The sequence below is a fragment of the Astatotilapia calliptera genome, chromosome 3 (assembly GCF_964374335.1).
Source record: "Astatotilapia calliptera chromosome 3, fAstCal68.1, whole genome shotgun sequence".
NCBI classification, from domain to species: Eukaryota; Metazoa; Chordata; class Actinopteri; order Cichliformes; family Cichlidae; genus Astatotilapia; species Astatotilapia calliptera.
Genome location: NC_137424.1, coordinates 53,300,268 through 53,314,271, shown reverse-complemented (window position 1 = coordinate 53,314,271; position 14,004 = coordinate 53,300,268). Strand labels below are relative to the sequence as shown.

At 38.4% G+C, this 14,004-nt stretch overlaps 1 protein-coding gene and 1 long non-coding RNA gene across 5 annotated transcripts; one reads left to right on the top strand and one right to left on the bottom strand.

Moving 5' to 3' along the window:
• Positions 1-3,857: 3,857 nt before the first annotated feature.
• Positions 3,858-7,349, bottom strand: LOC113019045 (myelin-oligodendrocyte glycoprotein-like). 4 transcript variants are annotated; one of them, XR_003271927.2, is made up of 5 exons: positions 7,214-7,349; positions 6,015-6,392; positions 5,776-5,850; positions 5,219-5,334; positions 3,858-5,116 (listed from the first exon to the last, which is right to left on the bottom strand). XR_003271927.2 is itself a non-coding variant. In XM_080292179.1 (5 exons), the coding sequence occupies exons 1-4, from the start codon at positions 6,876-6,878 to the stop codon at positions 5,228-5,230; spliced, it is 642 nt and encodes a 213-aa protein (XP_080148305.1). In that variant the 5' UTR covers positions 6,879-7,096; the 3' UTR covers positions 3,858-5,116; positions 5,213-5,227. The 4 variants fall into 4 exon arrangements, 3 of the variants coding, with proteins under 3 accessions (XP_080148305.1, XP_080148297.1, XP_080148313.1); XM_080292179.1 differs by lacking the exon at positions 7,214-7,349 and adding an exon at positions 6,797-7,096 and having other exon boundaries at positions 5,213-5,334; XM_080292171.1 differs by lacking the exon at positions 7,214-7,349 and adding an exon at positions 6,797-7,030.
• LOC145421628 (uncharacterized) lies at positions 7,258-12,511 on the top strand. Its single transcript, XR_013903003.1, has 3 exons — positions 7,258-7,397; positions 7,549-11,853; positions 12,190-12,511. It is a non-coding gene; the product is annotated as an uncharacterized LOC145421628 (long non-coding RNA).
• Positions 12,512-14,004: the final 1,493 nt, after the last annotated feature.

The following is a 14,004-nucleotide window of genomic DNA, read 5'->3' as shown; positions in this document are numbered from 1 at the left end:
TCAAGAGCGCGGGCAAAGAAAATGACAAATATTTACAAATCCCAGAAAGAGTTGCACAACAGCTGAATGACAGAGAAGAAGCAGCTCACCTGTTCAGACAGGAGCTTAATTAGCTGATCGTCACCACCATTCTCTTCATGCAGACGAGAAAAAATGATAAAACAGGCTGTTTTCTTCAGTAACATGAAGGAAGGAAGCGCTTCATGTGCGGCTCTGAGTCTGAAAGTGAAAGTAAAATAAGAATAAGGAGCAGTGGCTTCATGCTGACGTGCGTTTAGTTTCTATTTTGTCTACTCCCGCTTTTAAACACGTTTTTAAGTTTTAGTTATTCTAACTGTGTTTCCAGCGTAATAATCTTAATCCACACACATATTAATTCTCTTTACATCTTATCCAGTTCAGGGACCTGGTTCAGGGGAATTTAGAGAGAGGGTGGATGGAGTGAAGCCGATGAAACAAGAGTGAAAGGTCTACACATCTACACCCACACTGTAGTGGGTAGGTGTAGATACTCACAGCCAAAGTCAAAGACACAATTCAATGTGATGCAACACTCTTAACGACCACATTTAAAAGAACCTAATTCCTGTCAATGACTGCATCATGGACATTTTGCATGATGTCATATTTCTGCACATTTAAATGTCATTATATTTTTAGGTTAATTACCAGAAGTGCATGGTCAAGTGCTGCCTGGATGTGAGGCTCCTTTCCAACATAAGCGAGAAGTAAAGATTAAAGTAATGTTGTAAAACACCGTGTGACATCCCAATACACAGAGTCAAATTGCTAATTAGCCAATATTAGCCCGAATACTTTATTAATCCCCCAGAAAATAAGGTGGTCACAGTTGCTCCAAGACTGAACTGTAACTAAGTAAACAAAATGAAATTATTAATACAATATTTTACAAAGTTACAGAAATATAATAAAAAAAAACCCTAAAAAAATACAGATAGCTCTAATTATAAATATCTCAGTGTGTCAGACAAAATTAAATATATATAGGCAACAATGAGGTGCCCATCTGTTTATACTGATGGATGTGATCTAGAAATGATTTAGAAAACCTGATATTTCTTCAGACATGTATTATGTACACAGTAAAAGCATTTGGTCATCAAACATTTCTTCACATTTATTTAGAGTGATCCTGAGCTCTCCAGGACTTCTGAGGATCCTTCAGAGTGTTTATTTGGACAGTGGAATGTGTGGAGCAGCCTCAGGTGGTGTGAAGAGGAGGCAGAGTCGCAGATGTGGGCGGGGGAGAAAGTGGGACCTGAATTAAAACATATGAAAAACAGATTACATTTATCCACCCACTCACTCATCCTGATTGAGGATGACTCGCCTAACCTCAAACCCTTACTATAACCCATTCACCACCATGGTCCAAAGAACCACACTCCTGTCAATGAGTGCATCATGGAAATTTCTTATGATGTCACATTACTGTATTCTTTAATGAAATATTTAACATATTTAATGTAAATACTGATTTTATTATGTGTAATAATGAGAAATGACACAGGGAAGAAGTATTGAACACATGAAGACCGAGGCATCTAAAAGGGCATGGAAAGTCATGACACCAGCTAAAATGTATCACTAATTAAAAAGTAATCCTGTCACTTAATATAAATTAATATCAGCTGCTTTCATCCCTATAAAATGTATCATTAGCAAGGTGCCACACAATAAACATCACATGATGGGTAAAACCAATGAAAAGCTTTACAGCCTTATTGCAAAACATGCGAAACTTACTGATGGCATTAGTTATTGAAGAATTTCTAAACTACTGAAGGTTCCAGTGAGCACTGTCGGGCTCATAATCTAGAAGTGGAAAGAACATCATTTTACCATACCAGGTGCTCCCCACAAGATTTCAGACAGTGGAGTGAAAATGATCAGAAGAGTTGTCCAAGAGCCAAAGACCACTTGTGGAGAGCTACAGACAGACCTGGACTCAGCAGGTACAGTTATTTCAAAGAAAACAAGTAATGCACTCAACCACCATTACCTGTTCTTAGTTAGCCAGCTGTATCTATATGTACAGTACTACATAAAATACAGGGTCATCAAAACCCATTTCTTCACATTTTGTATGGTGTTGAGCAAGAGTTTTCTGAAGTCTTTTACAGTTCTTTGAAAGAGCTGACAAACCTGAGAGATGCATCTGCCCCTTCAGCTCATCCAGCTGCTGTTCACCGAAGCCTCATCAGACATGGTCTCAGTGGAAGGGTGGCTGTCAAGAAGCCATTCTTAAGGAAGGGAGACAGGAACAAAAGGTTTAGGTATGCTAAGTTACACAAGAACTGCACTGAAACTCAGTGACACTGGTCCGATGGAGTGAATGCCATCTGTTTCTGTGTGTCATAATTAGCCTCATCAAAGAGAGGTGGAGTAAAGATTTTCAAAGATCTCATCGGCTTTCAGTAGTGGATTGAATTCAGTCATGGGCACCATTAACAAAAAGAAAAGTTTATAACTGTTTGAATGAAAGTCGTTGCTCACAGTATTTCAGTAACCTTACTGTAACATGATTTACAGTAAGGGTGTAGTAATTAGTGTTGCTAGTAAGTTGTTGACAGGATTTTCCCTTTTTTACTGTGAGACCAGATGAAAGATTGATGTGCTTCACACATGGCGATGCAGCCTGCCTCGTTTCTTTGTGGGCAGCTAAAAGATTTGAGATTAATGCAGCTCACCTGTAATCTCCAGGTTGCTGGTTAGAGTCCCTGTTCAGATCTCTCTGAGATGACTGTTTTTGTACATGATCTCTGACAAGACCAAACTACTCATGCATAAACTCATATTTAAAATCACTCCTTTGTTCCAGCGCACAGCAGTCACTGCGGGAGTCAATATAGTCTCGTCAACACGCCCACAGGCATTTTGTTTTTTCCAGCGGGTTGTGTTAGAAACTTTTGTTTAAAAACAATTCGGGGCAGACTGTGGGCCCGATCATACCTTAACAAGCAGTAGGCTTTCTTATGTTTTCTGTGCTTCCCCCACCCACAGGCTGAACACAACCAAATATTTTTCCTCTCTCGAGTGGAAGGATACCCATGTAAACAGAAACGATAAAATCTATATATAGGCTAGAGTACTTCCTTTGTCTATAAATATAATGGAAAATCATTTGCTGTGATTTTTAGTACAACAGAGAGTTATTATAAATATATATCCAGATATTCTTTGTGTTCTTAAATAAAACTTAAAACCTCAAACAGACTTTGGGTCGAAGGTGGTGGCTTCTGTCCATGATTTATCCCGTTATGATTGTGGTTTAGGTTTATTTGTCTTGTTATTTTAATTGTAATTTTTTTTTTTTTTTGGGAGGGGGGGGGAGACAAAATTAGAAAACGGTTTTAAGTAAAAAAAAAAAAAAAAAAAAAAAAATAATAATAATAATAAAAAAAAAAAAAAAAAAATATATATATATATATATATATATATATATATATATATATATATATATATATATATATATATATATATATATATAAATAATAAAAAATAAAAATAAAAATAACAAGGTGAGGTGACAGAGCATTGGGAGGTAAATCTTGTCCTTCAGTAAAAGCATCCTCCAATAACAGCTGAGATTTCACTTTTAGTGAAACAAATCTGTAATACGTTTTTTACTTCAGTACAGACATAAATGAATGTGTAAATCAGCCCCTGCTGTACTGCTGTTGGATGAAGCACTGTTGTCATGCTGAGCTAATCTAACAAGCAGCTCAGGTCGGCATGTTTTCAACATTGCTGACCTGTGATGATAACACAACAACACAAGGCTGAACTCCAGCACAGATGTTAGTCACTGAATAAACGATGCAAACACACTGAAATCATTTGCAAATGAACTTTATCTGAGAAGCAATTGTCTGGAAACATTTTGCCTCAAATTTAAGTTTAATTAGTTGGAAAGTCCAAAATAACAAAAGGTTCAAAATATAAAAATCAGTGTTTTAAAGAGAAGACCTGCTTTTCTTTAAGAGACATTTTTAAATAGAATAAGGCCTAAAACAACAGAACTATGTATTAGATATTCCTTCCGTAAGAAGGAAGCAGAAAGTTGAGCTTGATAAAAACAATCAGTATGTCAGAGTGACAGTTAGGAACTTTAACAAAACAAACCCATGGAAAGCACCTTTAGCTCCAAGCTGTCCCAAAAGACAAATTAAATACCTACAATCACATCACAGCAAACATGTTTACATGAGTTCAACCTGATCTAGTACTGTTGTAGTCCGCTCTCTAAAGGGCAGAATAAAGTAAGACTTCACCCATAATACAAAACAAAGTGCAAATATTCACTCATATCTCCTCAAAATACAAGATGACTCTAAGGGGCTTTTAAACAGGTTTCATTTTCTTAGTATCTAAACTAGCATTTCATGTTCCCACAAGCTACAAAAAAAGTTCAAACTAACGCAGGTATAAATGCAAGAACAGTTAAAGCACTTCAGATCTAGTTCTCGTGAAAGGACATCCAATTAGACTTAAGTGTTTCTTTGTAAATAACCTCACATGCAAGAGAATTTATATGTGAGGTTATTAAGATTTGATCAAAGTCTCACAAAACAATTTCAGTCTTAGTGCTGCAGTACAACCTGTGGTTCAACCCTTTGGAAGTCAACAGACCAGTCATACAATCTCAGGCACCATCACAGGGATTAAAGGTAGAATTCAGGTCCAAACAAACTGCAGTACGTCATGATATTCACCTGCTGCAGGCCCACTGTGCCCACAGGAGGCTGGAAAAGTTCTTCGGCTCCTCAAACAAATAAGAAACATCTCAAAGTAAGTAAGAAGTTGGCACTCTCTCTCTCTTAATGTTTCCAATGTGCCCATGAGCAAGGCATCAAAATTTTAGGTCCTCACGCTTTTAAAGTTTGATCCCACAAGTCGAATTTGGCAAAAAGGATGGTTGTTGTTGACTCCAAGAAAATTACAGGACATAGTGAAATCCTCCTGCTGCAGAGCTGCTGTGTCCACATGAGGCTGGAAAAATCAATGCTTTTAATTAACGTTCAAGTAAAGTGGGTGATGCTTGCGCCTCTGTTAATGTTTCCAATGCGTCCACCTACAAAGCTGCACTCGCAAGCTGGAGTAACAAAGAACAGACACACAAACAGTTTTCCTTAATTTCCATCCTTCAGCCATGAGGTAAATGCATAAATATTTAAGATTTAAGGCTTACTCATACTTCTGTTTTTCAATGCTTCAACTCTGTGAACCGGTGTCCTGCGACTGCGACACAGAGCAGAATAAAAACACAGAAAACCACAAGTGGGATCAGTCGGCTCCGACGGGACAAACCACCTGCCAAACAGAGATGAGATCTACTGTAAGACACAACATGACATGTTTTGACATGACATGTCACATTTATTAAACTATTAAGCACAGACGTTACCTGACAGTGAAATGAAGTTAGAATTACTGAGATATCAGTCCTGATGGTCACTTTAGTGCTACAAGTCCCAGAATTCTCAGGGCAGCAAACATGACTTTGTCAAAAACCACAGGAGAATAACTGATACATTTACTGCTTCACAGAAATAAATAAAGAGATCTGCAGAGCTGCTCCCAGGATATTACACTACGCTTCCTGCATCTACTTCAAAATAAAGCAGCGCACATTAAACATTTTGAGGACTACACAGAGAGGCTGCCATCAGTGAGAGAAAACTGCATCATAAAGGTGATTTAGATCCATTTCAAGACTTTTTAATTGTCTTGATTTGTTCCTCATGTTCTCACCTTTACTGTGAAACTCGTCCTCAGGAGTTTGGAGAGTTTCAGGATGCAGTGGCGTCTCTGTTGTCATAGTTTCAGCTGAATATAAGATTGTAAGAACATTTAATTATTTACAATAAAATAATATCCAGAAGTCTTTAAGGAGCAACACCAAAATAAGTTGTTGGTAAAATAAGCCAAGCACACCGATCTTTAAGGCAAGTTTGAAACAAAACAACAAAAATCTTTTCAGTCTGACTCACCAACAATCAGATGAACAATTGAAGACTTTGTTCGACTCTTTAACTTTGGGATGAAACATCTGTATCTTCCTTCATCTTCTTGTGTCACATTAGTGATTCTTAGTGAGATGTTTCCTTCTCTCAGGCCGTCTGTGAACAACGCCGTCCTCCCGACGTATGATGGGATCTTCATGTCGGGGACCTCTCGGGCATCTCTGTAAAGATGAACATATTCCACTCGACTCAGACGGTCGTTGGGGTCAGGACGACGATCGGGCCTCGACCACTCCACCGTCAACCCCGCCACATTAAACTTTGGCTCCACGCGACACGGCAGGATGACATCATCACCTGGAGCAGCCAGGATAGGCTGAAGTGATCCGACCACATCAAACTCACCTGAGGAGGAGAAATAAATACACACATCCTGCTTAAAAAGTCAAGTATTTTCAAATAATCATTTACTGGTGTTGTCCTTGCAAAAATAAATAAATATAAAAATATCTATATATATATATATATCTATATCTATATCTAGATATATATATCTATCTATCTATCTATCTATCTATCTATCTATATATATATATATATATATATATATATATATAGATATATATCTATCGATTGATCGATAGATATATATCATTGTTTTAAATTGCTTTGTTAAATTAAATGTTGTATATATATTACTGTATCCATACATACAGGAACGCTTCACATTAGAATATAAATCTCGTTTAGTTAGATCATCAAACCCAACTACATGTGCGAGCCATCCTATGTATAGCTTTATAGCTTACCTTCAAGAGACACGATGGGGGAAAGCAACAACAAGAACGTGAATATAGTAGAAACACTGACACTTGACTCTTCTGTGTCCATCTTCGACAGGACTATGTGACTGCAGAGCAGCTGATGAATGACCGGTCTGTGGGCATGTTGGAACTAATCACGTGACAAAGATTGAGTCATGCTCTGGGCCATGAGTCAGCTGCCTGCCAACATTATGTCACGCGTCGACGTGTTTTCAGGTTAAACATAACCGTTCCGTGAGAATAAAGTAATTTTAATCTTACTTTTAAAGAGAGGTTTGGAGTGCTGTAATATTTTAGCCAATGCGTAGAAGATGTTATGCATTCAGACAGGAGCGGTTTGAATCCAGGAAGCGCTCGTTCTCATTAATGATCAAACAGTAGATCAGAGCAGAAGCGGCTCACCTTTTCAGTCAGAAGCTTCATTAGCTGATCGCGACCATCGGGTTCTTTATCGAGGGGAGAAAACTTTATGAAAAACCGTAGTGATGGTCCGCCTGAAGCTGACGCACCGGTGCGTGTGTGTGCAACGGTGTGCAAGGGAGAGAGAAAGACGAGGAGGAGGGAGTGGCTTATGTTTCCCTTCCAGGTTATGCTTCTTTTTAAAAAATACATTATTATTATTATTATTATTATTATTATTATTATTATTATTATTATTATTATTATTATTATACTTTCATGTTTCCATACATACTCATGTCTTTTTTTCTTCATTTTCGTCTGCTTGTCCAATTCAGGTTTCGGGAGGGTGGAGTGGTGGAGCCTATAGCTACAGCTATCATAGTGCTCAGAGGTGGATTACACACACTTAAATGCCGTGTTTAACAATCACTGTCTAGTCCTCCTCCACCTGATCTCCTAACAGCGATGAGAATCACTTTTCTTCCAGTCCTCTGCTTCCTGACGTATGGACAGAGGTGAGGACTTTTAACATATGGTCATTATTTCTAAAGCTCCATTGTTGGGTCACTAACACCTGAGGCATGACACCAACAGTAATCGTGTATGTAATAACAGAGAGAAGGAACAGAAAGGTGAAACCTTAGAATAGGACAAACTGGCTTCTGAGAAGTCTGAGCTGGAACAAAATGCCAACATTCAAAGTCAATTACAAGAAGTGCTGTGTAAGGTGGGGCTCTGAAGTTGTGCGATTTGAGTTCCCAGGCACAAACTGCAGTGTGTGCAGGGACTCATCAGCTCATCGACAAAGGCTTTCCTGTGTCACGGTTTGGCTGATTAAGGCCTGTTGATGGACTGCCAAATCTAAAGATAATGTCTCGACTTGTTGAGTTTACTACCACTGGGACCCAGTGTATCCAGATCCGAGTCATGCTGCAAATATGTTTTAGATAATCTGTTTTCAGTTTAAAGTTGCAATCAGTGACAACCACCTGACTCTGGTTTGTGTGGTCTGACATATTTAAAAACCACTTTGCCTTTTTTCTGTTGAAGGTCATCGGGAGATGGTTGTGGGCAGTTTTTAGGTTTCATGTTAAAAACTATTGTAACCCTGTTTCAGAAGGGTTCAAACTGAACAGATGAAGAAATGAAAGGTACAGTTTAATTTGCTTTTAGAAAATGTTATTTCTATAAATCAAAGAAATCAAACTTTTATCTGATTATGTAATCTACTTGTGTGTGTCTAAGTGTTCTTATTTCCCTTCCTACACATTGCAATGTCACAAAATTCAGAGCTCTGCCTTACTCGTCCAGTGTGGATGTTGGGTGCGATCACTTTGTTCCTGCTCAGGTGCCTTAAAGCTGTCATGTCTGGGCCTCCTCTACCTCATCTCCTGACAATAAGTCTGAGTCACCTCCCATAATCCTGAGTAACATCCATCCTGCCTCTGTCAGCCCTTTCCTTCCTAAAGTATGGACTAAAGTTGAAAATTGGAGTTAGTGAGTTCCTTTCACTACAAAATTTTATTTTGAAAGGGGTACGATTACTGTACATTTCACAAATCCTGTTAAACTGAATTTAAAAAGTGTGTGTGTGTGAAAGCTTACCTCCAATGCTTTCATCCCGCCTAACTGATAAGAAGGAATATGACGGAATATATAAATGCTGTATGATATTTATTCCCTTTTTATCGCTGTCACATGCAGCGTGGTAGTTTGTGCAGAACACTGGGAGTACAAAAGCTTTCTGATGCTGAGAACCACAGCTTTAATAAAGAATGGACTGTTAAGTGTTCATTGAGTGTGTCGCTGTATGTGTCTCTGTCCCTACGGTGCATCGACTTCCTGCTCATACCAGCCATCCCTGCAATAGATGGACTACTGTAGAATACAACAGGAAATTCCTTTGCAACATCTACAGCTTCTGCTGAACTACTCACTTATTTTTTTCTACAAGCCCATCCAAATATAGCAACCACAAACCAGCAATTAGAGGAAATGTAGGATAAATTTAGCACAGACAGATTAGGCAAAGAGGATGTTTAACCTCACTGAACTTCTTCATTTGGCCAAAGACTAAGATAGCTGGTTTACTAACACACTCTTTATATTTACACATATTTTAAAATAGCATCAGCTAAAATGTAACTGCACATCCTCCATAGAGTGATGAACATTTACTTTATTTCTGCTCTCCTACTCCCCTCTTACAGAATAATATATTGTATATATTCGATTGTCATTTAGACATGATGATAGTATTTGGAGTCACAGAAGAGAAAACTCAGCAGAGCTGTTCCATGAGTCTTTAACTCAATCTGTGAGTTTACATCATCATCTGAATGGATGCCAAATTTGTATTTTTTTTATTCTAGTACTGTCTGTGTGTGTAAACTCCAGAAATTAAGGGATATCACATAAATATCTGGAAAAAAAAAGACATTGACGTTCTCCTTTAAGTGTTGTACAAATCACCTTCCCACAGTGTGTCAATTGATCTTCATGCAGGATTGAAGTTTTCTCCTAATAACATTGTGCTATTTGAATTCAGAGTTTAATAAATATTCCATAACGTCACTTCATTGTGATACACTTCTTGGTAAAGACAGTAAACATTTGAAATTTGTGGTATCGAAGATGAAACTGTGACATACATCCTCCACAAATAGGTTTACAAAGCCGCTCTGACACTGTGAGCTCACCAACTCTGTGCACCATTATTGAGCCAAATGTGTGAAAAGTCAATCATGTGTCTGTGTGTGAGCATCTGGTTTTGCATTTTATAAATAGATGTAGCAACAAACTGATCAGCCTGTGATGTTTTACTTCAGAATACCAGAGGAAGCACGCCTCTGTATTTCATATGAATTCACAGGAGACTCATTTAAATGCTTTACAATAAATGATTTAAATAGCTGTACAAAAAAAGACCATTACAAGTTTGTTTACCACAGAAGTTTACTTTGTGATTACTATGTTACTATGATCATTTTTTATAGTTATGGTTTCAGTCTCATGGTATTAGTCTTCCTTTTTATCCTTAACTCAATAAGTTTTGGTTCATTTTGATTCACTCGAGCTCATTTAGACATTTACCTACAAAATGCTGATTTAAGTTAGTGTGTAAACTCACTGCTGGATGGCAGTTGATTGTACTGAACTGACTTCTGTTTTATTACCCCTCCCAACTTAAGCGCAAAATTGTAGCTATGGGGTCCTCTGTAGGACACACATGTATTAATCAGCCAGAAGACATCAGAAACATTAAATTTAGACTGTTCCCATAATGGAATAATAAGGAATAATAATAATAATCATGGAATAATAAGAGGATGTTTTTAATACAATATTGTCAAATTTAAAAAAGAAAGGTGTTGAGACTTTATCGCAGTTAAATGCATTATTTATTTCCAATACAGCCTTTTAATAACCCCACCGAGTCCATGTTTGGAGTAGAAGCCTGAAGCAGCAATGACTACAGCAAGACAGCTCCCTACAGAACCAGCTTTAACCCCAGTCAGATATGCACACTGTTAGACCTCTGTGTTACCACCATGAATTGTAAATACAACGAGGCCATGGATTTGCCATGGGCTGCCCCGTGTTACCTATTGTAGCCAACCTTTACATGGAGAAAGTGGAAAGTAAAGGCTTTTTAAAAGAACAGCACCAAGCTGCTGTTACAGGTATGTGGATGACACCTGGGTCACAATCAAAACCTAAGAAGTAGAAGCCTTTACTGTTCACATCAACTCAGTGGATAGAAATATAAAGTTCCCCGGGGAAGATACAAAGGATAACAGCTGCACATTGAGGAGAATAGAAATCTGAAGTTTACCAGAAGCCTCCACACACAGAGCAGTACCTCCTCTTTGACTCCCACCACCCTCTGGAACACAAACTTGGACACAAACTGCAGTGTGTGCAGGGAATCATCAGCTCATCGACAAAGGCTTTCCTGTGTCATGGTTTGGCTGATTCAGGCCTCTTGATGGACTGCCTAATCTAAGGATAGTGTGTGGACTCGTTGAGCTTACTACCACTGGGACCCAGTGTATCCAGATCCCAGGGTATCAGAGTCATGCATCAAACATTTTATAGATACTCTGTTTTCAGTTTAAAGTTGCAGTCAGCGACAAGCACCTGACTCTGGTTTGTGTGGTTTGACATATTTAAAACCACTTTGCCTATTTTCTATTTAAGGTCTTTAGGAGGTGGTTGTGGGCAGTTTTTAGGTTTCATGTTAAAAACTGTTGTAACCCCATTTCTTTAGGCTCCAAACTGAACTGATAAAGTTTAATTAGTTTTAGAAAATATTATTTATATAAATCAAAGAAATAGTTCAATAGGAAGTGCCCATAGTTTAAGCACCTTGAAGCCACTGTACAAAAGGCCAGCCAGTTCGCAGAACTCACGAACGGAGCCACATCTGCGGAGTAAGATATCAGCATACTGCTGCCGTTTAGCCAATGAGCGGTGAGGCAAACCATTCTCTTCACCAATCAGAAGACACAATTCTACCTCATCATTACGGACGCAGAGAGTTCGGTCGGAGCTGCAGGTGGGAAGAGTCAGCAGAGTTTTACTCACCGTGTGGATTTTCGTTCCTTCTAATGCTGTTAGCGGTGTGCGTCCATGAGACTGTAAGTTTCTGTGTTTTATCGTGTTTGTTCTTTGCTGCGGCCATTATCCTCCCTTGTTTAATCCTTGGCGCACACTTTGTTTACCGATTGTTACTGCCGTTTACTGCGAAGCAGCCTCTGCGGTGCGGTCATTAAGGGACCGTCACTAATTTCTCATGTTAGCTCTAATGTAAAGTGCCTAGTTAGGATTTATGTAAATAGTAAAATTAGCATTTGTTGACACTCCCTTATTTTGGTTGCATGTTCCACTATCCAGTATTGTTTGTATTGTTGTATTACACATTTAATTCACTCTGTTCACATAATTATGGAAGACTTTTATGTTCTTTCCAACAGAAACCACACCATCACTCACCACACGGCATATAGCATTTTACAGCCTGTTAAATCCCCTCACTCACATTATGGATGTGTGCTTCGGATTCTTGTTAAATAAATGAGTGAACGACAGATACCTGAGTGGCAGTGGATTTTGTGGATACGCCATCTGTTCTTATCGGACAACCCTGTTGAGATTGTGGATTCATAGAGTCAGCACCTTATCATCTACATCAGTCATAGTCAGGAGGTCAAGTCCATCCCTCTTAAAGTGACCTCCTCCATTACAGCCACTGTTGTTGTGATTTTATATAAATAAAAGTGACTTGAATAGAAATGATCTGATTATGTACTCTACTTGTGTGTGTCTAAGTGTTCTTATTTCCCTTCCTACACATTGCAATGCCACAAAATTCAGAGCTCTGCCTTACTCGTCCAGTGTGGATGTTGGGTGCGATCACTTTGTTCCTGCTCAGGCACCTTAAAGCTGTCATGTCTGGGCCTCCTCTACCTCATCTCCTGGCAGCAACAAGTCTGAGTAACATCCTTCATGCCTCCCTCAGCCTTTTCCTTCCTGACATATGCAGAAAAGTTGAAAATTGGAGTTTTATTTTCACTTTCACTTTGTCCTTCTCACATGAAAAAGAATAGGTTTCATGAAATATAGTAAATGTTAATTAATCATTTCTGGGTTTATGGGGTAAATATGATACTCAGAGTTGTTTGGTGGGAGGAAACCATTTAGTATTAATAACTAGAGCCTGGCTGCAATCAGAATCTGCACTGGAATCAACAATAATAATGGCGAATAAACGAAAAATATAATAATGGAGTAAAGAAGAGACAGAAGGAACGCTCTTAAAATATAAGTGTTGATGTTGCATCGCTGGTCCACTAGAGGGCACTCTGCAACTTGTCATAAACACAAACCAGCTGAATCATGCAGAGCATATGTGTAACCCTGGACTTGTTGTGACAATTAAATTATATAGCTAAAAATGTTATATAGCTAAAAAATTCTACTAAAAATTAATTAACAAGCATTTTAAATGAAAACAAAATTGTGTGATCTCTTGTTTGTTGTGGTTAGTGGTATGCTCAGGCTTTGGTCTTCAGTAGTTGTGGATGCTCCATGGCTCTGTCCTGAAAATCTGAGTTTGATTTGATCTGCTTGAACAAACTCAGTTTGTGGGATCATAAGACGATTTTTTCTGCAATATTGTCGAATTTAAAAAAAAGAAAAAAAGAAGAGGTGTTTACTTTATCCTAATTAAATGCATTATTTATTCCAATACAGCCTATTAATAACCCTCCTGAGCCTATATTTGGAGTAAGTCTTTTAAGTTCTCATCTGAACTCCATATTATTCTGTACTGGCCTGATTTCAAGCAGCAATTACTACAGCAAGACAGCTCCCTAGAAAAAAGATCCAGCTTTACCCCCAGTCAGATATGCACACTGTTAGACCTCTGTGTTACCACCATTAATTGTAAATACAATGAGGCCATAGATTTGCCACAGGCTGCTCCGTGTTACCTATTGTAGCCAACCTTTACATGGAGCAAGTGGACAGTAAAGGCTTTTTAAAGGGACAGCACCAAGCTGCTGTTACAGGTATGTGGATAATACCTGGGTCACAATCAAAACCTAAGAAGTAGAAGCCTTTACTGTTCACATCAACTCAGTGGGTAGAAATATAAAGTTCCCCGGGGAAGATACAAAGGATAACAGTTTGCTATTTCTGGAATGTGCTTTGCACCTTGAGCAGCATGGAAACCTCAACATTGAAGTTTACCAGAAGCCTCCACACACAGAGCAGTGCCTCCTCTTTGA